At 45.1% G+C, this 25,652-nt stretch overlaps 1 protein-coding gene and 1 long non-coding RNA gene across 3 annotated transcripts in view; one reads left to right on the top strand and one right to left on the bottom strand.

Moving 5' to 3' along the window:
- Window positions 1–20,604, bottom strand: part of LOC131756823 (uncharacterized) — a 55,648-nt gene extending 35,044 nt beyond the window's left edge. For both annotated transcript variants that reach the window (XR_010840709.1, XR_010840708.1), the window contains exon 1: window positions 20,384–20,604. This is a non-coding gene — a long non-coding RNA (uncharacterized lncRNA). The remainder of the gene's footprint in view (window positions 1–20,383) is intronic.
- Window positions 20,605–20,936: 332 nt separating this feature from the next.
- MAGEF1 (MAGE family member F1) lies at window positions 20,937–21,917 on the top strand. Its single transcript, XM_059063762.2, is given in 3 exon segments — window positions 20,937–20,963; window positions 20,965–21,390; window positions 21,392–21,917. Coding segments are annotated over 3 exon segments (942 nt in total). The 3' UTR covers window positions 21,881–21,917.
- The last annotated feature ends 3,735 nt before the right edge of the window (window positions 21,918–25,652 follow it).

Here is a 25,652-nt window from a genome sequence, read left to right as displayed (position 1 = left end):
TTCTTGGTGGCTGGACCTCTGCTAGAAGTGGGGTGCAGCAGAGGAGTAGAGGACTGTCAGGGTCTCATTCCCAGTCAGATGGCTTTGGCAAGAGTAATAAAGAATATGAGTTTGGGACTCAGACACACTTGGTTTGAATCCTAGCTTCCTCCCCTGAGTAGCTACTGGACATTGGAGGTGACATTTAATCTCTCAGTTTTCTTAGCTATAGAGATAATCATAGCACCTGCTTCTTAGAAGTGGAGATTAAATAAGGTCATTTATAGAGCTTCTGGCATATATAGATGCTCACAGAATTGCCCCTGTTCTTACTATGATTATTAGCCCCTGAGATTGTCAGGTTCCCAGAAAATGAGGAGGGATTTCTAGGTTTGATGGGTAGAACATGGAAGAAGCCTGGCCCCGGTGAGGAAGGGCAGTCAGGAAAAAAATCAGAGTCTCCAACCACAGATAAGCCCCTGCTCAAATCCCCCTTCCACCGGTGTCTATCTGAGACCTTTAGCAAGTGACTTAGTCTCTTCAAGCCTCAGTTTCCTCATCTGTAAAACGGAGACACCAATATCTGCTTTTTGAGGTTGCTGTGATAGTTAAATGAGACAATGTACATGGAATGCCCAACCCAGTAGGTGCTTTGGTAATAGCTACTCTATAGATGAGGCTGATATGTGAGGGAGCGGAGGAAAGATGGGATCCAGGGGGCTTTTGGGCGCCCAGGAATCACCCCCAGATCTTGGGTCTACTGCAGCAGAAATACTTTCTCCCTGCAGAAGCTGAAGCAGCCAGAGCTACAGGAGCTCCACAGGCATGTACCCTATAACCACACAAGCATACTCTGATTGGATTCCACCTGCCTGTACAGTACTGGCTCAGGAGCTAGGTAAGCCATGCCTGATGATGGAGGCCAGCAGTGGCTACAGCTTGGAGGGACCCAAGAAGAGGGAATAAGGGAAGGGCTGGTGGAGGAAAGAGAACTTTTCATTGATTCAGGAAGTAAATCAGTAAGCACTGATTGTGCACTTTCTATGGGCTGAGTCCTACAGACACCATGGTGAACAAGACAGCTGTGTCTCTGTACCCCCAAAACTGAGCCTACTGGGGGAGCAATGAAAGGGAAACTTTGGGAAGATCATTCAGCGGCTACACTCGGGAAATAAAGTGCAGAGCCTGTGCAGGAGTGCTTGCCGAGGTCTAGTAAGAGAGGATGAAAGCTAGGTGGTGGTCGAGGCTCCCGCTGTGTCCTGGAGGGAAGGGCAGCAGACAGACCCGGCTCTGCTCCTGACCAGCTCCTTGGCTCTGGACAAATTAGTTTTGGGGTCTTCAGTTCCCTCCTCTGTAAGATGACAAGAATGATACCTGCCTCACAGGGTCTGGGTGACTATTAAATTAGGTGACACAGAGAAATCTTGGCTCTCAGTAATGGTCAATAAGTGGGGACTGGGGGGCTTCCCTGGTGGTACAGTGGTTAAGAAGCCGCCTGCCAATGCAGGGGACGCAGTTTCAAACCCTGGTCTGGGAAGATCCCACATGCCGTGGAGCAACTAAGCCCACGCACCACAACTACTGAGCCTGCGCTCCACAGCCTGCGAGCCACAACTACTGAAGCCTGCGCGCCTAGAGCCCTTGCTCCGTAACAAGAGAAGCCACTGCAATGAGAAGCCCGCGCACTGCAACAGAGTGGCCCCCGCGCACCGCAACTAGAGAAAGCCTGCGAGCAACAACAAAGACCCAAAGCAGCCAAAAATAAATAAATAAAATAAATTTATTTTAAAAAATAATAAATGGGGGCTATTGTTAATAAGAACATTAATAACTAGGTGAGGGACTTCCCTGGTGGCACAGTGGTTAAGACTCCGTACTCCCAGTGCAGGGGGCCCAGGTTCGATCCCTGGTCTGGGAACTAGATCTCACATGCATGTTGCAACTAAGGAGCCCAACTGCTGCAACTAAGACCCAACACAACCAAATAAATAAATAAATATTTTTTTAAAATTACTAGGTGAATCTAGAAGTCTCGTTGAAGGAATAAATGACAAGACTTGGTGACTGAGTGTGGGAAATATTTTAGTTGAAACCCCGAGCAATTTTAAGGTGATTGAGTATCATTTGTAGGTCTGAGTTGGAATTTCCTGCCGGGAAAGAAGGTATGGACTGGGGTGGAGTGGGGAGGCCGGTCCCAGCTGAAGGAGAATTCTGAAGTCACGTCAAGTGAGGATTTACAGTTCAGTTTAGGGAAAAAAAGACTTAAGTTCAGCCTCTGGGTTAAACACTTCCACATTTATTTTCTCCTAGATTCCCACAGACAGCAGGTGGAAGACATCCCCCAGAGCCAGAGTCAGCACTGGATGCCCCTAGCCCTTGGCCCAGGTCAAAATGGGAGAAGGATCCTGGACCAAAAGCACAGTGTGGAGTGAAATGGCTGCTCAGCTAGCATCTTTCCTTCCACAGACTGAACAAAACCTCAATAAGCACACCTTTTTTTTTCTTTCCTTTTAAGTGGCAGTCCTATTGTTAGTAAGGGGCTTACAGGACAAGGCCCCAGAGAGAACAAAGGAAACACTCCCACCAAATCTCTTGCCAGGAATGAGCTGAAATTTTCGGAGAAGTGCGCGAGCCAAAATTCTCAGGGAGAAATCCCAGAAGACTGTCCGTCAGGTGAGAAAATGTAGGCAAAATGTAAAGCGTAAAATGATGAACCAGAAAATCATCCAGCAAGCCTGTACCCAGCTATGTCTTAATGAGGCAAACTCCAAAAAAGCTTTTCCTTTAATCAGGCATTTGAAACAAAATGCTGCTAAGAAGCCCCCCCACCCCACCGCCACCACCCCTCCCACCCTTATGTGTTGCCATGACGACCCAAGTTCTTAGGACTTGAAAGAACTACCTCAGCATTTCCCTCTAAAACAAAAGAAAATTATTCCAGGTTTCAGGGCAGAGAACTCCAAGGAGTGGGACCTGTTACTGGATAGCAGGTTCCTCAGAGTTGCAAGTGATGAAATATGAGCCTATGGGGACCTGTGCCTTCAGAAAAGCTGGGGAAGGAAACCAGGGATGACAGGACCCCAGCGCTCGCCCCAGCTTGCGGAGCCCGTGCTCTGCCTCATTGCTGGCTCTCTCCCCTCAGCTGGGCCTCATTTGCCCCTGCAGTGAAGCACGTTAAAAGAAAACACATCCTCTCTCCATATGGAAAGGGGCAGGGGTTGGAGGGGAGCAGGTTCTGGCTCAGGAGATCCCAGGGGGGAGAGCAGAAGATGCCTTCTCCTGCTCTCTAGTTTGATTTGCTCATGGAACAGCCAAGATGGGGCCAACCTGCTGCATGACTAAGAAGGCCCTCCAAAGCCCCCTTGAAAGCTTAAGGTCCCGCTAACGAGGGCCAATCTATGTCTTCTGAATCCAGAAAGCAAAACCCGGGAGGCAACGGCCGGAAGACCAACTTGCTCCCGTGAAGTTCCCTCCCCTGCCTGAGCTTCAAGCCAAAAACCAGGGTCTTGGCACCTCCCTATACAATCCTTGATCACATTTTGAGTCTACATCCTAAAAATTCCTCAAATCCATCCACTTCTTTCTCCACAGCCACTGTCTTGATTCAGGCGTCATTATCTCTAGTCTGAAATGGTACTTCCAGGTCATCTGCACACCAGGGCTAGAGGGGCCATTTAAAATCACAAATCTAATCATGTCACCTTCTGACTAAAATCCTTTAGTGCACCCCCTGCCTTCAGGACAAATTTTCAAATTCCTCAGAAAGACATTCATGGCCTTTCATGATGAACAGATCTCAGCCCAGTTTACTCCACACTCCAGCCATAAAGTATATGTTTCCCCAGCTTACATGCTCTCCCCCACCTCCAGGCCTTCCCTAACCCAGTGTGCTGGATAGATCTGCTGGATCCTCCAGACCCACTCTCCGCCCTGCTCTGTGCCCCAGAGGCTGACCCGTATGGATCACATAAACGAACTCCAGAGCCCTATGGCTTCCGGTTGGATTTAGCCAATGGGGAGAACCAGGAGGATAAGAGAAAGTGAAGCCAGGGTAATTATTCCCTCCCTGTCGAGTCCTATCAGGCTGCCTGCTCCCAGATGGAGGGTCGCTCCTTCTATCAAGGCAGCCTGTTCTACAGGACATTCTCTCCTTCCAGAGTACAGTAATCCCCCTTCTGGCCTAGGGCCTGCCGCTAGCCTGGGTTTCTGTGGTATCTCGTAACATCCCCCCACCCGCTACCCACACCTTTGCAAATAACCCCTTTGTACATAAACCCTCCTCAAATCATCCTAACTTTAGTGTGTCATCATTCTCTGTTGGGACCCTGACTAATGGAGTCATCCCTTGCCTTTGCTAAATCATAAGCTTTCCTTTGGATTAAGCTCAGGCAATACCTCCTCCAGGAAGCCTTCCCTCTTCTTCCCAGTCTGGGTCAGTTGCCCCCCTCCTTGGGCTCCCAGAGCCTCTGTATATTCCACTGTCACAGCTCTTTCCATACTTTATTGCAAAAGTCAGTCCTCTGTCCTGGAGGGTAGAGACCATGTGTCATTGCTTATCCCTGCACCCCATATCTGGCACAAAGCAAGCCCTCAGAAAACATTTGCTGAATGAAGGAAAGAAGCAGGAGCTCAGAATGAGACCTGCCAAAGACACATAGGAAACACAGTGCAGCATCTCTTTGTGGTACCCACTATAGGAGATGCCATCTCCCAGGCCAGCATCAGTTAGATCACAGGCAAGGGCCTGAAGAAAGGCTATTATTTAAAGAATACCCCACATCCAGGGCCTGAGGCCCACATCAGCGAGCATGGCGAACGAATGAGGGAGATGTGCTGGTTCCTGTTTCAACAGCTGTGCTTCCTGGGAAAAAAGAATGGCCAGTTTTTCTCAGCCCCAGGGAGACAATGGAAGTCTCCATCCTTGAGGTGGGAGACCTGTGAACCTGGTGTCAATGGCTGGGAAATTCACATCAACTTACTGAAATAAATTATTAAAAATCTAGGGGCTGGGCTTCCCTGGTGGTGCAGTGGTTAAGAATCCCCCTGCCAATGCAGGGGACATGGGTTCGAGCCCTGGTCCGGGAAGATCCCACATGCCGCGGAGCAACTAAGCCCGTGCACCACAACTACTAAGGCTGTGCTCTAGAGCCCCCGTGCCACAACTACTGAGCCCACGTGCCACAACTACTGAAGCCCATGCACCTAGAGCCCGTGCTCCACAACAAGAGAAGCCACCGCAATGAGAAGCCCACACACCACAACGAAGAGTAGCCCCCGCTCGCCACAACTAGAGAAAAGCCCGTGTGCAGCAACGAAGACCCAACATAGCCAAAGATAAAATAAATAAATTTTTTAAATGCTATAAAAAAAAAATCTAAGGGCTGTTCCAAAGGACCCAGTACCACTCTACCAAATCATTCACTCATTCATCCAGCAAAGTTTATTGGGGATCTGCTCTATGCAAAGCATTTCCCTTTGATTTACTCTATTGAAATTTTATCCAAAAGGAAAAAGGAAAAATTTTTTCTTCCAGTCTGAGTCCCTGCTGGGCCCTGTAAAAGGCCTAACAAGGCCAGAGGATGGGCTTCTGGTAGACACCTGGGCAAATCATGGGAGATGGGCCAAACATGATGGGTGGAAGGCAGAATAGTGACCTGGTATTGTGAAAGTCCTCTAGAATCCTGACTCCCCTTTTCCAGATATGTGACCTTGGGCAAAGTACCGCATGTCTCTGTGATTCAGTTTCCTCTGGTGCAAAATGGCGGTCACAATAGGACCTAGCTCATACAGCTGTTGTGAAAATTAGATAAAACAAAACATCCTCCAGGAGGTTACTGAGAGCAGTGCATCCCAACTCTATCAGACCCAGTGCTCCCTTTTCATAGCAAGTATTTTGTAAGACCACTTTTACTATTCTGAAATGAAATTTATAGATATGCACATATAGATATGCACATATGCACATAATTTTTTAAAGAATCAACAAATAGCCCTAACTATAAGATAAAAAACTAAAAGGAAATAATTTAGAATAAAATAATATGTATTTAAATTTATAAATGTTTGAGCATAACTACATAAGAAGATATAAGACAATTAGACCTATTTATAATGAATGTTTGAATTTAAGAGCAGTAAAACATTACTGACTGCAACCTTATGGGTACTTCTTTATATTTGATGTTCTGAAACAAGATTAAACAAGTACTATATATTCATACAGATATATACGAATGCAGATGAATAGAGGTGTTATTTTGGCAATTCAAATATGGCGAGGATTTTGCTATTCGTATTGTGGTTTTCTGAAATGGTGAACAACTCCTGGTAAAGATAAAATACAGTATTCTCGATTTATATGATAGCAGCATTCATGAAAAATTCAGTGTATATTAAAACTATGCAAAAAGTACTTTGTGGGATTTCCCTGGTGGCACAGTGGTTAAGAATCCGCCTGCCAATGCAGGGGACACGGGTTTCGAGCCCTGGTCCGGGAAGATCCCACATGCCGCAGAGCAACTAAGCCCGTGCACCGCAACTACTGAGCCTGCGCTCCACAACTACTGAAGCCCGCGCACCACAGTGAGTAGCCCCCACTCACTGCAACTAGAGAAAAGCCCACGCACAGCAGCAAAGACCCAACACAGCCAAATATAAATAAATTTATTTTTTTTAAAAAAGTACTTTGTGTTTATATACAAAATGGAATTAGGTTCTAAGCTCAGACCAATATAAAGAGATTTTCTACCTATATATGAATGTTGGGTGGGGCATTCAAATGTCACATGAAGTACAGGACAAATCACTGGATAAAACTGCATCACCTAAGGCAAGGAGTCTGGCCCCCTCAATCTCCCCTAAGTAGTGCCCCAGCAACCAATGCAACAAACATAAATACACTGCATATTCCTAAAATGCCTCTGGGGGCAGCACTACCTCCATTGAAGATCAGTGGGCCACAGTTTATGGGGTTACTCAACCCATAAGGAATGCAGGATGATGGCCATACAACCTCCAGGAACACAGACCAGACAGACAGCATTTGGGAAATCTATCAGCATTTCGCACTCAGACCCCAATGATTTGCTGTGTCCTGCTACATTCTTGTTTGGCTGGGGCCATAGGGTAAGGCCATTCCCCCATGCATAGGGAATGAGGTCTCTCTTGATGATTATGAAGAAGAAATCACCATATTAGGCAGAGCTATTTCACATAGACTTCCAGGTAGAGCAAAAGTCTCAGCAGACTGATTGATAGACGCTTGCATTTTTCTCCCCCTGGACAACTATTGGGACCTCTTTGAAAAGCACATCAACAGCAGTCTATAAATAACCCTCAGTTTGCTCACCTATGGCTCCATCCTGAATCAACACTAGAGGACTTCGGGCTTCCCTGGTGGCGCAGTGGTTGAGAGTCCGCCTTCCGATGCAGGGGACGCAGGTTCGTGCCCCGGTCTGGTAAGATCCCACATGCCGTGGAGCAGCTGGGCCCGAGAGCCATGGCCGCTGAGCCTGCGCATCCGGAGCTCCGCAACGGGAGAGGCCACAGCAGTGAGAGGCCCGCGTACCGCAAAAAATAATAATAATAAACACTAGAGGACTTCACAACGTTGTGTGTCTCTCAACTGAACGTATCTAAAGGAAACAACATAGTCAAAGAAAAGAAAAACCATTGTCTTTTGTGGATATAAACCGTACCTCTGGCAAAACCAGTCAAGTCATTGAGGTGAGCTGGTGTGTACCCACCCCTTTCCTTGCTGTATGAGCCTTAATGAGCATCAGAACCTTACTTGAATCTGAGTTCTATTTCCCATAAAAAGGAGCTATCATTTCAATCATCCCAGGAAAAGGCAGATCCTCAGACAAGTAACTGGAATTCAGATGGTGGCACCAGACAGAAGGGGAAACTCTCGTCTCCTCCTTGGCTTCATTATTTTGGTGGATCCACCTGAACTTTCAAGAGAGCATCTGTCCAGGTTTCCCAGGGCTGCTGGGATGGTTTTGACTACACAGAGGCAGCCCCGCACTAGGATAAGTGGGCCCTGAGCCCTCGTGATCAAGTCATATCTTGCAAATGACAAGTCATGACTTATATGAAGTCATGTTATTCTTCCGTTTATTTCTCTTGTTATCCCCAACGTGCAGTAAAGGCTGGTCTGAAGGATCCAGATCCTGTCTCAGCTGCCCAGCGTATGTGTGTGTGTTGGAGAGTGGAGCCACTGATTAGTGTCAGTGATGAGTGAGAAATCCCAAGGGAAAATTCCAGTCACCTCTCTCCACAGAGTGTCTCCCTTCATCAGTAAGCTTGGAGGAGTTTTCATTCATTAGTAAAGGCGATAACTTTTCCCCACAGAGTCTGGTGGAATCAGAGGTGCCCTAGTCTTAGATAAACCAGGTGAGACACCTAGAAGGGGGCTTGAGCGCATGGGCTAAGCCCACAGTCAGTTTATCAAAACTTGAGAAGGCTGATCTTGTAGCAAAGAGACTTGATGTTGGGACTCATCCTGTGGGCTGTATCTATTTTTCCAGGTGACAAAAGTGAGTCTACCAGTTGTTGGTGAAGGTGAGCCTGCCTTTGGGAGAGAGCAGCTCCATCACAGATAGGATGGAGTCACCAAAGCTGGGGACCAAGCGTGGCTTGACATGCATCACCTACATGTGTTCTGGGTGACACAGAAGGGGCCAAGAGAACAAGAGAATAAACAAATAGATGAGACAGAAATAACTAAAGCTATTTTCTCAACGTTTGTTTCTCATCACCTCTTGCACTCCTCAGGAGAGCCCCCAGAGGCAGGAGGAACTGCATCAGGGAGACTAGGATGGCTCTGTTTTTCTGAACAGAAACTGACAACACCATTTCCAAATTCCAGAGGAATGTGATCTCCAGGGTGACAGAGGCCTGAGAGTTGGCGCTGCTCTCTCCAGCAAGCCTCCAGCCTCCAGAAAATCCCTGACATCTCTGCTATCTGGCCTTCTGTTCTGTAGGGCCACCCTCACAACTTGGGGCACATTTTCCAAGTGAACTAGAGGGGGAGACCACTGAGTGTAAATACTGATCTCACAAAGCCAGGGCACTCAACCAATGGTTCCCCACCCTGCATGCACATTAGAATCACCTGCAGAGCTTCATCACACACCCAGGCCTGGGGCCGACCGCCAGAGATTTTGATTTAATTGGCCTGAGGTAGGACCCAGGCGTGGATATGCTTTAAAATCTCCCCAGGTGATTCTAATGTGCAGCCAGGGTTGAGAACCGCGACATTATATAACAGGAGAGGCCCTCACTCAGATCCCAGTTACTCTTAATTTATATACACTTCTAACAATCCAGTTGTCTGGTTTCCTAGCTGGTATATGATTAAAAACTGCATATTCAGAAGGGAGAGAAAAGCTGCTAATGAAAAGACACTAAAACCAGCAAGACGTAACAAATGAGAGTCTGAGCACAAGTGAAAAGATAGAAAACCTATAAAAAGCAAACACAGCACTCAACCCCTCCCCTCTCCAGCATATCCTATTTACAGTAAGGGCCTGAGGTGATCACTAGATGGAGAAGCCAGGAGGGAGGGCTTCCGTCCAAAGGGAATATACCCCATTTTACAGATGAAAAAAACAAGACTCAAGGAGAATCATGGATGGTCTCCCTCAAAGTTGCACCAGCATTGAGCTGCAATGCTGGGATTTGAATATCAAATGTCAGTCGGTCCTTAAAAGCCCATGTATGCTGGAAAGTGTCACATCTGCCTGTTTAGTATGACTGATGTTTCTAATGATGACCCAGAGTGTAGAACTCAATTACCCTCAGTATCCAGCTATTCAAGATGTTCATTCTAGAAAGTTACACACTTATACACACACACACACACACACACACACACAAATATATGCTTTTTAACAGTGATGAAAGAACGGGTTATCCATTTGGGAAATAAATAAATAAATAATACAAGTTCTTTCCCAGCTCACACCATTCATCAAAATGAATACCAGATGGATAAAGATGGAAATGAAACCATAAAGGTACTAGAAGAAAATATAAGTGGATATTTTATAATCTTACGATGGGAGGGACTTTCTAAACATGTCAACAAAAGCAGAAACCATAGAGGAAAAGATTGATAGATTTGACTACATTAAAAATTAAAAACTTCTGTACATCAAAAACCACCATAAATTGAAAAAATGTTCAACCTCACTAGCATTCAAAGAAAGGCAAATTAAAACAGCAATGAGAGGCCCTTTTTTTTTTTCTGATCAGATTGGCAATGATTAAAAAGAATGATAATACTGAGAGTTGGTGTGGGTGAGGGGAAATCAGCACTCATACACTGTTGGAGGGAGTGTAACTGGTACAATCTTTCTGGAAGGCATTTTGGCAATATGTATGAAAAAAGCCTAAGAAGGCACATAACTTTTGACCCAGTAATTCCATGTATAAAAATTTATCCAAAGGAAAAAATGGATCTACTACACACACATGCACACATAAAACGTATATAAGGATTCTATTCACTGAGGCACTCTTTGGAATGTTGAAAAATTGGAAGCAACCGAGATTTTTAACAAAAATGAATTAGTCAAATAAATTATGTTATATACATAGGAAGCAATATTATGCAGCTACCAAAAATGATGCTGTATAGACATACAAGCCCAGAAACAGATCCAAATATATATGAGAATTTGGTATAAGATAAATACCAAATCGGTGAGGCAAAGACAGACTTTATTTTAAAAATAAATTTATTTATTTATTTATTTTGGCTGTGTTGGGTCTTCGTTGCTATGCATGGGGCTTTTCTCTAGTTGTGGCGAGCGGGGACTACTCTTCATTGCAGTGCACAGGCTTCTCATTGCGGTGGCTTCTCTTGCTGCGGAGCACGGGCTCCAGGTGCGCAGGCTTCAGTAGTTGCAGAGCACAGGCTCTAGGGCACAGGCTCAGTAGTTGTGGCACACGGGCTTAGTTGCTCCGTGGCATGTGGGATCTTCCCGGACCAGGGCTCAAACCCGTGTCCCCTGCATTGGCAGGCGGATTCTCAACCACTGTGCCACCAGGGAAGCCCCAGACTTTTTAACAAACGGTGTTGGACTACGTGGAAAAAGATAGATGCTAGACCAGTATTTCACACAGTACACCACGATAAGCATCAACTGGATCAAAGATTTAAATGCACAAAATAAAACCATAAAATTACCGGAATAATAAGAGAACTCCTTTATAATCTTGGAGTAATGAAGGTGTTTCTAACTGATTCAAAAATCCAGAAGTCATGAAATAAAAGACTGATAAATACATCTATATAAAAATCTTAAAACTCCTGCATGGCAAAAGCACCATAAGCAAAACAAACAAAAGACTAACTGGAAAAAAAATTACAACTCACTTCACAAAGGGTCAATCACTCTAATACATAATTTGTTTCTATAAATCAAGGAGACTAATAACCCAATAGAAAAAATGCCCTTTTTCAGAAAAAAGAAATACAGATGGCTTTTTAGTGCATAAAAGAACATTCGACTTCATTAGTAATAATGAGTACAAATTACAGTTGCAATGATATACCCATTTTTTTACCTATCAGATTTTTACATATCCAAAATACACCTGATTGGGGGAAGTTGTAGGGAAATAGGCACCCTCATACATTGCTGGTAGGAATAGGAAATTATACACACCTATGAAGGGCAATAAGGCATTTTCTATTAATGTCACTAATGTATTTACCTATTGGCTCATCAATCTCTCTCTGAATTTTTCAGGCAAATATACTTACACACATACAGAAATGATATATGTCTGTATTATAACATTGCTTTTAATAGTAAAAGATTGGAAATAACCCAAATGTCCAATTACATGGAATTGGTTAGATATTACTGTCCATCCAAACCATAATAAGCCAGGAAGCTATGTGCTGATATGAAAATGTCTCCACTACATAAACTATTAAGTTTTTTTGTTTTTTTGTTTAAAGCACAGTGCCTAATAATGAACATAGTGTGCTAACTTCTTTGTAAGAAGGGGCAAGGTATATATAATTGCATTTGCTTATATTTTCAAAAAGGGGCACTGTAACTATTAAAAGCAGTGACCTATGGGAGGGGAAATCAGAACACCAGGTAAAGAGGGACATGGGTGCAAGCAAAAATTTTGAATTTTATGAAATTGAGAATTTCATTAAAAATTTTATAAAAAATTCTTTTTTATGTCATTTTGATTTTTTAACTATGTGAAAGTACTATTTTTCAATGAAATTAATACATAATTGTGCAGATTCATTTTTGTAGACATGAAAGATTTTCAAAATGGATTTAGTGTATAAATTAGGTCATAGAAATAAATATAGAATAATCCCAATTTTGTCTTTCAAAAAATCACATATCTATATGGTCATATTCTTATATAATAATTTCCATAATCTTGGGAAATAGGAAAGATTTAGCCACAAACAAGTTTATCACATTGTATTTAATAATGAAAATCTGAAAACATCCTAAATATACAATAGGCATTAAAGGCGACATGGGATCTGTGGAATATTTTCAATCACAAATAATTACATTATAGAAAAATATTAGTGTGAGAGATTCACAGTATGTGAATATATATATATATATATATAGTGTATATAAAGCAAAGTATACAAGATAACTCTGTTTTTAAAACAAAGTACATGCTGGGGCTTCCCTGGTGGCGCAGTGGTTAAGAATCCACCTGCCAATGCAGGGGACACGGGTTCGAGCCCTGGTCCAGGAAGATCCCACATGCTGCGGAGCAACTAAGCCCGTGCTCCACAACGACTGAGCCTGCGTGCCACAACTACTGAAGCCCTTGCGTCTAGAGCCTGTGCTCCGCAGCAAGAGAAGCCACTGCAATAGAAGCCTGCACACGCAACAAGGAGTAGCCCCCGCTCACCACAACTAGAGAAAGCCCGTGCGCAGCAATGAAGACCCAACGCAAAAAAAAAAAAAAAAAAAAAAAAAAAAAAGACCCAACGCAGCCTAAATCAATCAAGCAATCAATCAATCAATAAAAGTAAATGCTTAGAAAAATTGGGGGAGGATACACACCAGGGTATCTGTTAACTGTGGTTACACCTGGGTAGTGGAATTATAGGCGCTTTTAGGTTTTCTCTTTTAAATGGTCACGATTTTCTCATTGCTGTACAACAATCTCTTCTAAAATGAGAAAAAAATAAAGCACTAAGGAAATTTTTAATGCTTTTTAAAAAATGATGCTTCAAAGTTCATTTCTAAGCTACCTAAAAAAGTCACCCACCTGAAAGGAGAGTCTGGCTAAGTAAGGTGGGCTATCTCCATCTACTGATGATAAGGAGAAGTAGATGAGGTCTTGGTCCTAAGCTGAGATGTCTTATTCCCTCCTTCCTCCCTTTGAGTCTTTCTTGACCACAGGGTGTTGGCCACCATGCTGGGTCCAATGGCACTGCCCACCAGTATAGGAGCAGACACTGCAACAAGACAGGACCTGCTCTCACCACCACCGCAGAGAATCCACTGGTCCAACCACTTGCCTTCTGGTACCTTCCAGCAGGTGAGCTAATGAACCTGCTGGGCTGGAAAGTGGTCGGCAGGCAACATGGTGGGTGAGGTGGCCAGGACACAAAGGTTCTCTGGGAGGACCACTTCCTGGCCCAGGCTCTCCCTTAACTGCTTCTGCTTCAGCCTCCCTGGCCAGCCATCCCAGTCTAATTGCAGAGCCCCTTAAAAGGAAGGAGTGGCTTCGGGGTGGGGCATCTCTCAGGCAGGCTGCCTCCAAAAAGGCTCGGGTGAAGAGGTGGGGTCTGAGGCCCAGGTAGCCCCCCAGACCCTTCATGTCTCCTAAGAGTTTATTGTAACCATCTCTTATCTGGACTCCTGCTCTTGGTCCCTGCCCTGTCCCACCTGTCTTCCAAGCCCCTGCCATCCTTCTTGAAATACACCTAATTATTTTATTCCTGGGATCAAAACATTTTCTCCAAAATAGACTTTCTCAAACTTTCTGCTAAAGCACACCAACAGCAAACAAAAGAAACGCCTTCAGTTCCCCCAGGGGACCACACAGCCTGAAGCTCCTGCCAACACACCCAAGCTCTCTTTGAAGTCTTCTGTTTTCTCTTAAAAATTCATGAGAATTTTGCACTCTATTCCATGATCTATCTGAATTTCTTTTAATATGAAGATGTTTAAAATTATTCACCTCAAGGAAAACTGATGCTACTGAAAGAAATAATGTGTTTATCCAGAGGCTCAAATATCCTCACTGGAGAAGTACCTACAGCATGAAATCCAAACTCCTGCCAGGCAAGGATCTACAAAATTTGGCCCCACAAACCTTGCTGCCTTCCTCCTGCTACGCCTTGCTCTCCAGCTGCTGGGCCGCCGGGACTCCTGTCACGTCCTGATTTAGGTTCTTCCCAGCACTTTTGCTCAGGCTCTTCCTTCCTGACCCCACTCCACCTGCTGACGACCCACCACCCCTAAAGGCCTCAAGGGAGATCAGATGCCACCTTCCACATTAAACCTCCTCTGTTGGCCCTGACAGATGCAACGTTGAGGCAGCAGGCTCCTGTGAAAGCAGCCTGTGCTTTGGGATCAGAAGGCTGGCGTTCAAGTCCTGACTCCCAACTCTTGACACTGGACAAATTATCTAACTTGTCTACTTCTCGTTTGTAAAATGGGGAGTAACCGTGCTTCCCTCACAGGGCTGTTATAGGGATACAAGAAGACTCAAGCAACAGTGTAGTGCCCAGCACATGCTCCCCTCCGCTCCTCCAAACCCCTATAGCAGTCTTCATACCACTCGTGTAAAGAGCAGGTGTTCACACAGGCGTGCTTCTTTACAATGGCTTATTTCACTATAATAGATCAGTGGTTCCCAACGTCCCAAGGAACCTTCTTGTATTATCCCCATGATCCCGTGGCTTGAAAGATTTTGGTTATTAAATCAAACACACCGATGGAAGAGTATCCCACTTTTCTAAGTTCTCTATCCCATGAAGCTTTCTGAACACTGAGAGCTGTTCCCAGCCTCCCCTCTCCTGCATCACTTGAGGGACTCAGAGCGGGCAGCCACCCACAGAGACCGTAAAGACCTCGAGACTGCAGCTCCGTCTCCACACTTCCCACAGCACCTTACTCAGCGCCTGCTCTAAGAACACACCTAGTCACTGCTCACGCATAAACAAAAAGTTCCACCCAGATGACAATGGGGGAAGAGCCCTGTCTAAATTAGCCAGTCAGCGTGGAGAAAGGGGGCATTCTTACGGGAGGCAGGCAGTGCTGGAGACCAGCCCTTCTCCTCCCTCCCCTCCGCCCCGAGCGGCACCCCCAGGTCTACCAGCTGGCCTCCAACTTCAGTGTGTGAGCCGATTAAAAAGCACCCTCTCTTCAGTGTCTGGAAACTCCTGCAAGGAAAGTTTGCTGCCCAAAGTTGGCTTTTGACTAGAGTCTTAATAAGAGGCCTCAGCAGGCTGTGGCTGGAGAGACAATGTCACTTAGAGAAGCAGCTTGAAGCGGCAGTTAGGAGAAGAATTATTTTAATGAATACATTTCCTTTCAATTGTATGGGAATATCAAGATCCCATTAGAATAGGGAAGCAATTAGAACTAATAAAGATGAATGCACAGTGCCCGGTATGTGCAGAATAACAAGCTGCCAACAAAGGGACTCCGGAGAGCCTGCTCTAATCCAAGTGAACTGGCGGCCAGCAGAGGGGAAACAGCTCTGTTCAGCTGCTCAAAGGCCCCGCGTCCCGTGCATTCTGGTCACGGCCAGCAAATGGTGTGAGCAGGGCCTCGGAGATGGGGGTAGATGGGCCCCCGCCCTGGCCCGGCCTCTGGGGGATAGAGATGGGCCATTGGCCGCCCCTTGGCGACGGCCATTCAGACCAGGGCCCTGGCTCCCCGCCAGCCTTGCGCCTGCCCCTCGCACTGGGCCTCATTGTGTCCAGGTGGCAAATGCCTTCTCGCCAACTTTCCTTCAAGGTTTACAGAGCGGGTGGGACAGTGGAGGAGGAGGGGAGAAGGGGGCCCTGTGCCCCCTGCATCTCTCCCCTCCCCTGCCAGCCAGGGTCTGTTCCTCCTCTGGGTCGGGTGTTATGTTACAGACACTGGTGGGTCACAGGCAGCCAAACACAGGAGTACTGTTGCTTACACAATTGCTCTTCAAACAGTAACAAACAATTTTCATTACCCAAGTCAGATCGAATCATCCGCCTGGCCATCCCGCTTCAATACCAGCCACACATACAGGACCCAGGGCTTCACACTCTGCCCATTCTGCTGTGACAAAACTGGCCTCCATTTTGCCCCTGGCCCAGGGATGTGGGACAAAGCTCTTCCTCTGATCCCTTCTTTGAGCTGGATCAGCTGCACGGCTATCAAAACTGTCAGGAGAAACAGAGAAGACACAAGCACCTATGCAGTTTGGGGCTCACTCAGATCTGGAGTGAGACATTACTTAGCATCTGTGTGAAGAAGGCACTCAGGAGCTTGGAGGAATCCATTGACAAATTTAGAAAGAATCCAACAAGATAACTCTGGCTTCCCACCAAAGCATTCACTAGCCTTAGATGGAGTGTCAGGACATGACATTTCTTTATTTAATCTTTTTTGGCCAGACAGTTTTTTCAACCAGGAATGTGTAAGCTCATTCCAAAATGTCTGCACGAGAGGCCAGTGACATTCATTACTGAGATTTTTCTACCAGGTCTCTTAGAAAAAAAAAAAAAAAAATCTGTAACATTTTATAATTGTTTCTCAATGGTAGAGCATTTTAAAAGTACGTTTACATTTATAATGCTACTTGAATCTCAAAACAACTATTGGGGCTGGTAAAGCTAAGGTTGTCAAGGCCTAAAGCTGAGGAAACAGTGGCCCAGATAGGTTAAGTATGCCGTGCAAGGTCACAGAATGAATGAAGGGGTTGGGACACCAGAACTCAGGTCTTCTGACCTGGTTCAGTGCTTTGTTCTAGGACGCACCTTTTCTACACCCACAGAGTGCCAGACATTTCCAGGATAATTCATCCTGCAGTTCTGCTTTTCCAGTGTAACTCCCTTATCCTTTTCCGCATACTAAACTGTGCTAAGCGCTGTAGGCTTTTAAACACTGTAGTCTAGCCTACAAAGGAGCATCCTTCAGAAACGTTTCCATCGAACAGTCATCAAATTTTGTTTTGCTGCCACCCCGCAACCCCTACCAAAGAGATATACATTTCCTCCCTTTTAACAGCTTAGGTAAGGATTGTTTTAAAAGTCTGCCTGTCCAGTGTGAGGTCGGCACAATCAAAATTGGCAAATGACTGTCTAGGTCCCTTTCAGTACAAAACATTGTAGCATCCAGGGGTTGGCAAGTGGCAAAGCAAAGCCATTCATCTTTCATACCCTCATCACCTCCTATACCTAAAGGCCTATTCATTTAACTTTTTGAAACTTTTCTACATGGTGACTATAGCTAATTATATTGTACTGCATGTTTGAAAGCTGCTAAGAGAATAGATCTTAACAGTTCTCACCACAAGAAAAAAAATCTAGTAACTATGTATGGTGACAGATATTCACTAGACTTATTGTAGCGATCATTTCACAATATACATGAATATCAAATCACTGTGGTGTACACCTGAAACTAATGTTATCTGTCAATTATACCTCAATTTTAAAACTTTTCTATTTTTATAATTTTTAAGGTATAATTTATATATCATGAGATACACAGATATTAAGGGTACAGTTTGAAAAGTTTTGACAAATGTATATCTACACCTAAACCAAGATACATAACATTGCCAACACCCCCAGAAAGTTAATGCATATCCCTTTCCAGTCAACCCCACTCCAGGCCTCCACTGTTCTCATTTCTGTCACCACAGATTAGCTAAACCTGTCTTGGACATCAGATGAACTGGAATCATATTGTATATAATCTTTTGTATCTTTCTTCTTTCACTCAACATAACATCAGCCAGATTCATCCACGTTGTATCAGTAGTTTGTTCCTTTTTTTTTTGATGAGTAGCATTACATTATTGATTCAGTTTTCAAAATCCAGTCATATTACTGCTAATTTGCCCCTCAAAATTCTTCCCATTCAATGTATCTCCTGCATGCTCCTTTCCATGCATCTATCTCCTCTGTATCTCCTCAGCAATACTTGAACTGAGAAAGATATGTAAGTAGACTATTTTACCTCCAGTGATGCCCTTTTAGGTAGGAGTGGTTCTACCTTCAGGAGAAACTGACAACGAGGCAGTCCAGCATGGTGGTCATGAGTACAATTTTCAGAATAGACAGATCTAGGTCCTCATTTCCAGTCTAGCATTTAACAGATGGGTGGTGGGGGACAGGTGGTTTAACCTCTCAGTGACTACTTTCCCATTTGTAAAATGAGAATAATAATACCTTCCTAATAGGGATCTGTGAGGACTAAATTATACTGCACATAAAATGTTTATGTTTATATTCTACATAATAGAAACCAATAACAGCCTCAAGTTAAACTATAATAAACATCCTCCTGCTTCATTCACACACTTTCAGCTTCTCTAAGTCATAAAGTAGAAATGGGTATATATTTTCAGAAGTTTTTAAAAATGAAGAGTTCATGATTATATCTAGAAAAGTCTAGTGACTTCCCTGGTGATCCAGTGGTTAAGACTCCTAGCTTCCACTGCAGCGGGCACGGTTCCATCTCTGGTCAGGGAACTAAAGATGCCGCGTGCCGCGGCCAAAAAAAAAAAAGTCTAACTGTCATATATTACTTAACATAAATGCTATTTCCTCTGGAAAAAAGTAAAGCCTTTCATCATTTATTCAGTGACAATTACATACTGAGTGCTGACGCTGAGGGGCTCTTCAAAAGAGTTAAGGACATAGCCCTAGCTTTTGGGATGTTTGGTTTTGGAGGGTAATAAGCACAAAAATAACTATTATACAGAGTATGGTCAATAATAATGATAATAATGAACATCTATTAATACAGTGGTTAAGAGCATGGTCTCTGGAGTCATACCATATGATTGAAATAGTGGCTCAGTCATGTGATGCTGGGGAAGTTACTTACCCTCTTTTTGTGTTATTTCACTTGTAAAATGCAGATAATAATACCACTTATCTTGCAGGGCTGTTATGAGAAGTAGATGAGTTCATACATGTAAAAAATTAGTACATTATCAGCACATTAAAAGTATGCAATAAATAATAGCTAACACTTACTGAACACCATGTGCCAAGCACTGTGTTAAATTGTTTACATGCATTTACTTCACATGATCTCCACAATGTTGTCTCTACTATTATGCCCATTTCACTCATAAGGCAACCGAGGGAAAGAGAGTTTAGGTAACTTGCCCAAGATTACATAGCTAATAAATAGCAAATTCCATAGGAAAGACGCATCTATAAAATGGGGATAGTGATAACAGTACTTACCTTAATGAGAATTAAACAAATTAATATCTGAACAACAGAACAGAGCCTAGTGCACAATAAGGTCTATACAAGTGGGTGTTAAACAAATACAAATTGCTATGGTGATTCAGAAATGGCAGTAAATAACTTCCATGTGTGGAGACTAAGGCTTTGGAAAGGTGACATTTAAGCTGAGCCTTGAAAGGAGGGAGAGAAGATGAGAAGAGTGGAGAGGAGGGGAGGAAAGGGGAGGAGAGAAGAGAAGAGAAAAGGGAGGGGGAGAGGAGAGAGGAGGAAAGGACACGGGAGGGGAGGAGAGGAGGAAGTAGAGGAAGAAGAGGGAGGAGGAGGAGGAGTTGGAGAGGGAGGGAGAGAGGGAGAGAGACAGACTGGTAGTAGGAGAAAGCTCAGAGTAGAATAAGCAAAAAGAAAAAAGTAATGGGACTAGTTAAGTTTGATTAGGTTAAAAAAAAAAAACTCCCCTTTCCTCCAATCAGTTACTATTTCTGCCAGCTGTACCTCAGTATATCTTTTACCATCTTCTTTGACCCCCGTAGAATCTGCTATCCTTACCCCCTCGTCATCCATTTTACAATATTTATGGAGTGCCTCTATGTGCCAGGCACTGCTCTGGGCACTGAGGATATAACAACGAAAAAGACAGGCGAGTCTCAGTTACTATTCTGCACTATAATAATACCAATACTCCAAGCTGGATTCCCAGCGTTTGGTCAGCCCTACTCCAATCCACCCTCCACACTGCCACCAGAGAGACTGGAAAGATACAGATCTGGTCCGGACACTCCCTTGCTTAAATCCCCTTGTACTACGAATTCCCATCGTGTTCAGAATACATTTCAATCTCCGTAGCACCCTGTCAAGACCCGTCACTAACTGTCCCGCACAGCCTTATCTCTCAGCCTTCACCTTCATGCACTCCGCACTAAGTTACAGTAAATTACTCAAAATCTTAGATACACACATAGAAATAAGCACCTGCTGAAAGTACGTGGCTGGAACTCCATCCCTATTTCATCCTTGTACACTGAAACCTCAGAAAAGCCCTGATTACACCCCTCCAGCCTGCGAGTCTAAAAAACAGCGCTGGCGACACATTCCTCCACAGCCCTGGCATCCTGAGAAGGCTGTGCTCACTCCCACCACACCGGGAGCAGTAAAAGGAGGGGCTTCACGGGGCCTGGGGGCCGCCATGTTGGCTGAGTTGGCCGGAAGTGGTCGGGCAAGTCGGCTTGCCGGCGCGCACTGAGGCTGCGCGGTGGCCTCGCCGCGGGTCTTCCGCGCCGGAGGCGGTGCGGCCGTCCCGAGCCCTCTGCGGTGCAGCCCGGAAGCCGCAAAGTTCCCTCTGTCATGTCTCCTAGTCCTACTCCAGCCGTCCCAGCCGCTGTCCAACCCCTCCGCCGGGGTTTGTGCAGCGGCTTGCACACCCCTCGGCCAGTGTACGCACTTTGCATCTGCCTGCCCGGGTTTGTGCAGCGGCTTGCACACCCCTCGGCCAGTGTACGCACTTTGCATCTGCCTGCCCGAAAACATGTTGCAGAAACCAGAGAGCGGGGGATCTCCCTATCCCTCAGGCCGAGGGGGAGATGGATGGTGGCCACGACAGTGAGACCCAGGCCCTGACCTTCTCGCAGGAGATGGCCCTGAGCCCCCTCCTGCAAGAGAGCCCCGAGGAGGACCTTGGCGCTGTAAGGGAGGAGGGGGCTGCGGAGCCCTCCCTTACCCTGAAAGGTGCGAGGGCTTTGGCAGCCAAAACCTTGTCCCGGCGCAGGGCCTGCCTCCGTCTGGATCAGATGGTGGCCGAGTTGGTGCAGTTTCTGCTGGTGAAGGACAGGAAGAAGAGTCCCATCACCCTCTCCGAGATGGTGAAATACATTATCAGAGACTTAAATGATCTGTTCCCTGAGGTCATCGCAAGGGCCGCAGAGCATCTGCGGTATGTCTTTGGTTTCAAGCTGAAACAGCTTGACCGCAAGCACAACACTTAACATCCTGATCAACAAACTAAAACCTCTTGAGGAGGAGGAGGAGGATCTGGGAGGAGATGGCCCCAGACTGGGTCTTTTAATGATGATGTTGGGCTTTATCTACATGAAAGGTAATAGCGCCAGGGAGGCACAGGTTTGGGAGATGCTGCGTCGGTTGGAGGTGCGTCCCTCAAAGTATCACTTCCTCTTTGGGTACCCGAGGAGGCTTATTATGGAAGATTTCGTGCAGCTGAGATACCTCAATTACCGGCGTGTTTCTCACACCAGTCCACCGGCATGTGAATTCTCTTGGGGTCCCCGAAGCGACCTGGAAACCAGCAAGATGAAAGTCCTGGGGTTCGTGGCCAAGCTCCATAAGAAAGAACCCCAACACTGGCCAGTGCAGTACCTGGCCAGTGAGGCCTTGGCAGACGAGGCTGACAGGGGCAGTGTGAGGGCTAGGGCCAGGGCTAATGCTAATGCTGGGGCCGGCATCCACCCCTGGTGAGGGCCAGCCAGAGGTGGGGCGGGGGGAAGTTGGGTATAAAAGCTACTGTCTGAATCATAAGTAGACTAGGTGGGGAGAAGGTCGTTATTTCTGTAGCAGTTGGATTCGTGTAACTAGGATTTAGGTTTTGTATCTTGCTAAGTTTTGTTACATTTAATACACTTAAATTGATGTTTATAAATGAGATTGGTACTTTTTCTGTAGGATTTTGTTGTAGAGTTTTGCTGCTTTTGTAAGTTTAATTGAAAAACTTTACATTTTATTCTGTGATCTTGAACAAATTATGCAGCACTGAATGCTATACTTAAATGGTTTGAAGGAACTCACCAGTAGGATGATCTGGTACCAGGAAAAAAAATAGCTGATTGGTATCTGGCTTTCCAACAGTTTTTGTCTACTGTGCAAAGAGAAAAGACTGACATGTAACTCTGTTTGCTTAGTTATTGTAGTAGCTGTGGGGGGAAATGCAATAAATTAGAAGTATAACCTGGTACACTTAATAAACATTTGTTAAGCATCTTCTTTTGTGTGATGCACTGTTGGAGGTATTTGGGGATTAAATGGTGAACAAGATAAAGGTCCTACTTTTCAGAACTGGACAGTAAGTAAATAAACCAGAAATTACAGTGCGCTGAGTTGAAGGCTGCAGAGGGACACCCAACCCAGCTGGGGTGATTGGGTGAGGCTTGCCTGAGGTTACCTTTAGTCGGACTTCAGGGTAGGGAGGGAGAAACGATGGGTGGGTGGAGAAGAGGGGAAGGAAAAAAGGAAGAAGTTGAGGGTGGGAGATGGTATTAAAAATGAGTTAAGAGCATAGATGCTCCTCAGTAAGATGGGAAGACATGATACATGGCAGATCTGGAAAACATCCAACCTTTGCCAGTGCCCTTGGTCCAGGGTAGTTTATTACAGTGCACACGTAATGATGGGGACTGTTAGCATTTTGGTCTTCTCCATCTCCCTTCTCTCAATCTCTACAAGCTTTCCTCTTCTACCAAAGCCCTCAGAGACCAAATACTTGAACAATTCTGGAACGGTATGTAGTGTGGAGGGCACGTGTGATGTTCTCTACTGCCAAGAAGTCTTCAACGGCTCTCCCTTGGCACCAGGAAGCCCAGCACCCTCATCCATGTTTCTGCTTGCCACTTGCCACCTGCCATCTCCCATTAGGAGGAGAACTGTAAGGCATCTTTCACATTCTTAACTACCCATGAAGAGTCATCTTCAAAAGCAGCTTGAGCCTCTTCAGTGGCTACCACCTTCACTCTGGGGATGAATTCTGTAGAATGGGTACATAGAGTAATAAGGAACCTAGAGGAGTGGTAACCAAACCAGAACTGGGTGTAGGATTATGAAACCGTCCCCGTACAGCTGCCATATACAGAAGAGCTGCTTTCTTCTCTCTTTACTGCTGGTTTTGTGGGTGTGTGTGCTTTCAGTTGCATCTGAATAACATATCTGAGTATGTTAAGGTTAGCATGGAATACAAATACTGCAGGACACAGGCCCAGGGATCCAACCAATCATAATGAGACCAAAGGCTATAAGCTTATGGGTAAAAAAGTTCACCAATGATTAAAAATATGATTTCTGGGCAATTTATAATTCATTAAATGAAAGTACTGAGTACCCACTATATGCCAAGGACTTTGCTGGGTTCCAAAGATTAAAAAGGGAAAGCCGTCTTTACCCTCAAGGAGCAATAGCGATAATTTCTCACATTTGCATTTTCTCACAGCTGCTGAGAGGTCAGCAGTGTGTGTACCTGAGGGTCTGATTACTTGGCGATTTGCTTACAGTCACTTGGCAAAAGACAGCACCAAGACTAGAACCCAAGTCCCTTGCCTCCCAATGTGTTTCATTCTAGTACGTTGTTCCCTGTGTCTGGCTTCCAATATATTGTATGTGATTTTATTTATCACAACTCCAAAAATCAAGTGAGGCATGTGTGATTATTGCCAGTTGCCACTGCAGTCCTTATGGGAGTGAGTAGAGTAGAAATACTTCCCATTTCACTGTCAGCAGAGGTGACTTTGCTGAAAGTCAGACATATATTTCACAGCAAGACAGGACTAACAACTACCATTTATTAAACATCTGCTATAGGCCAAAAGCATTTCCCCCCTACTTTTCACAACCATATTGCAAAGTGGGTATTATGAAATACCTCCATTTTACAGATATTAATTCTTGCTATTTATTCAATACATAATATAAGCCAGCTTTTCAATGCTTTACATATGTTTTAATGATTTTTATAACAATCTAACAGGATAGATATTATCTGTTCCATCTTGAACTATGCACACTGAAACTCAGAGAAGCTGTAAAGTTCTCATAGATGGTATATGATATAACAAGGATTGGAACTGAAGTCTGACTTAGTCAAAACTCCACATTTTTCACTATCTTACATTTCCTTCTTCTTGGGACTCCTTTCAGACTTGGGGACTCATATTCTTTCTTCCAAACATGGCTGTCTCTCTTGGAGATGCAAACAAGGGTTGTATAAGCAAGGTAATTATGACAAGACCCTGGCCTGTGGGAGGGTAAAATAAAGTTGGAGAATTATCTGTGAACACTGGTTCCAGCTCTGCCTACCTCCAGTGTTCTGAGAGTGCTGACTACGTGTAGAATGTGTATTTTTACTCAAACTCAGCACTTTTTGCCCTTGTAGGCCATGTTTCCTAAATCTTGTTTAGTCTGCTCTCTCCACTAAGCCTCAAATTAAGTCTTTCATGCCATGAAACAATCAAATAACACTTCTGGACCTGCAAATATGATTCCCAGCGTTGTTTCCAGATGGTACAAAGGGCTGGCAGAACTTGTACCCTTGCCTCAGGATGAAAGACCTCCCATTTCACAGATGCCATCATCAACTTCTCAGAAGTACTGAAAGTGTGGCCCCTGGGCCCATGTGTAGAGCAGATATTGGCCATGGTGAGCGCAAGAGATGAATTCTCCTGTTGCTTATGGTCATTCACATGAGGGAAAAGGAAGGCCTGGATCCCTGGTCTCCTTCCCCTCAGGCACAAACAGAACTAGATCTTCCCAGGTGAAACCATGTGGGTGGGAGAGCAAGGAGATGTCAGGGGAGTGATGGCAGATAGATTACTCCAAATCATACGTACTATACCACAACTAGATAGCAAATTCCCTTGAAAACTATAAATGAAGTCTTAGACAATGGGAAGGTCTCACTCAGTTCAGCCACAGACTGCAGGGATTTTTCTTTTTCTTTTTTTGGCTGCATTGGGTCTTCGTAGCTGCGCACAGGCTTTCTCTAGTTGTGGCAAGTGGGGGCTACTCTTTGTTGCAGTGCGCAGACTTCTCATTGAGGTGGCTTCTCATTGCGGAGCACGGGGTCTAGGCGCACGGGCTTCAGTAGTTGTGGTTTGGGGGCTCTAGAGCGCAGGCTCAGTAGTTGTGGCACAAGGGCTTAGTTGCTTTGAGGCACGTGGGATCTTCCCAGACCAGGGCTCAAACCTGTGTCCCCTGCATCGGCAGGCGGATTCTTAACCACTGCACCACCAGGGAAGTCCCTCTGCGGGGATCTTGACATTCACCAGAGTCGGGACTTTTGACCCACTGGAACTTGGAGAATGGGTGTTTGGAAACAGGCTCCAGTTGATTACAGCCCCAGCATCTAGCAGGCACATAGTGCTCTGGAGGTGGCAGCTCATTTGCAGCCCCTGCAAACCAGGCCTCAGTGCACAGGCTCAATCACAGTTTCCACTTGAGATAATTATGCTTCATGCCTTGGTCTTGGTGG

The sequence above is a fragment of the Kogia breviceps genome, chromosome 5, assembly GCF_026419965.1.
Source record: "Kogia breviceps isolate mKogBre1 chromosome 5, mKogBre1 haplotype 1, whole genome shotgun sequence".
Lineage (NCBI taxonomy): Eukaryota > Metazoa > Chordata > Mammalia > Artiodactyla > Physeteridae > Kogia > Kogia breviceps.
The sequence above is the reverse complement of the archived record's forward strand: the minus strand, read 5'-3'. Positions and strand labels throughout refer to the sequence as shown.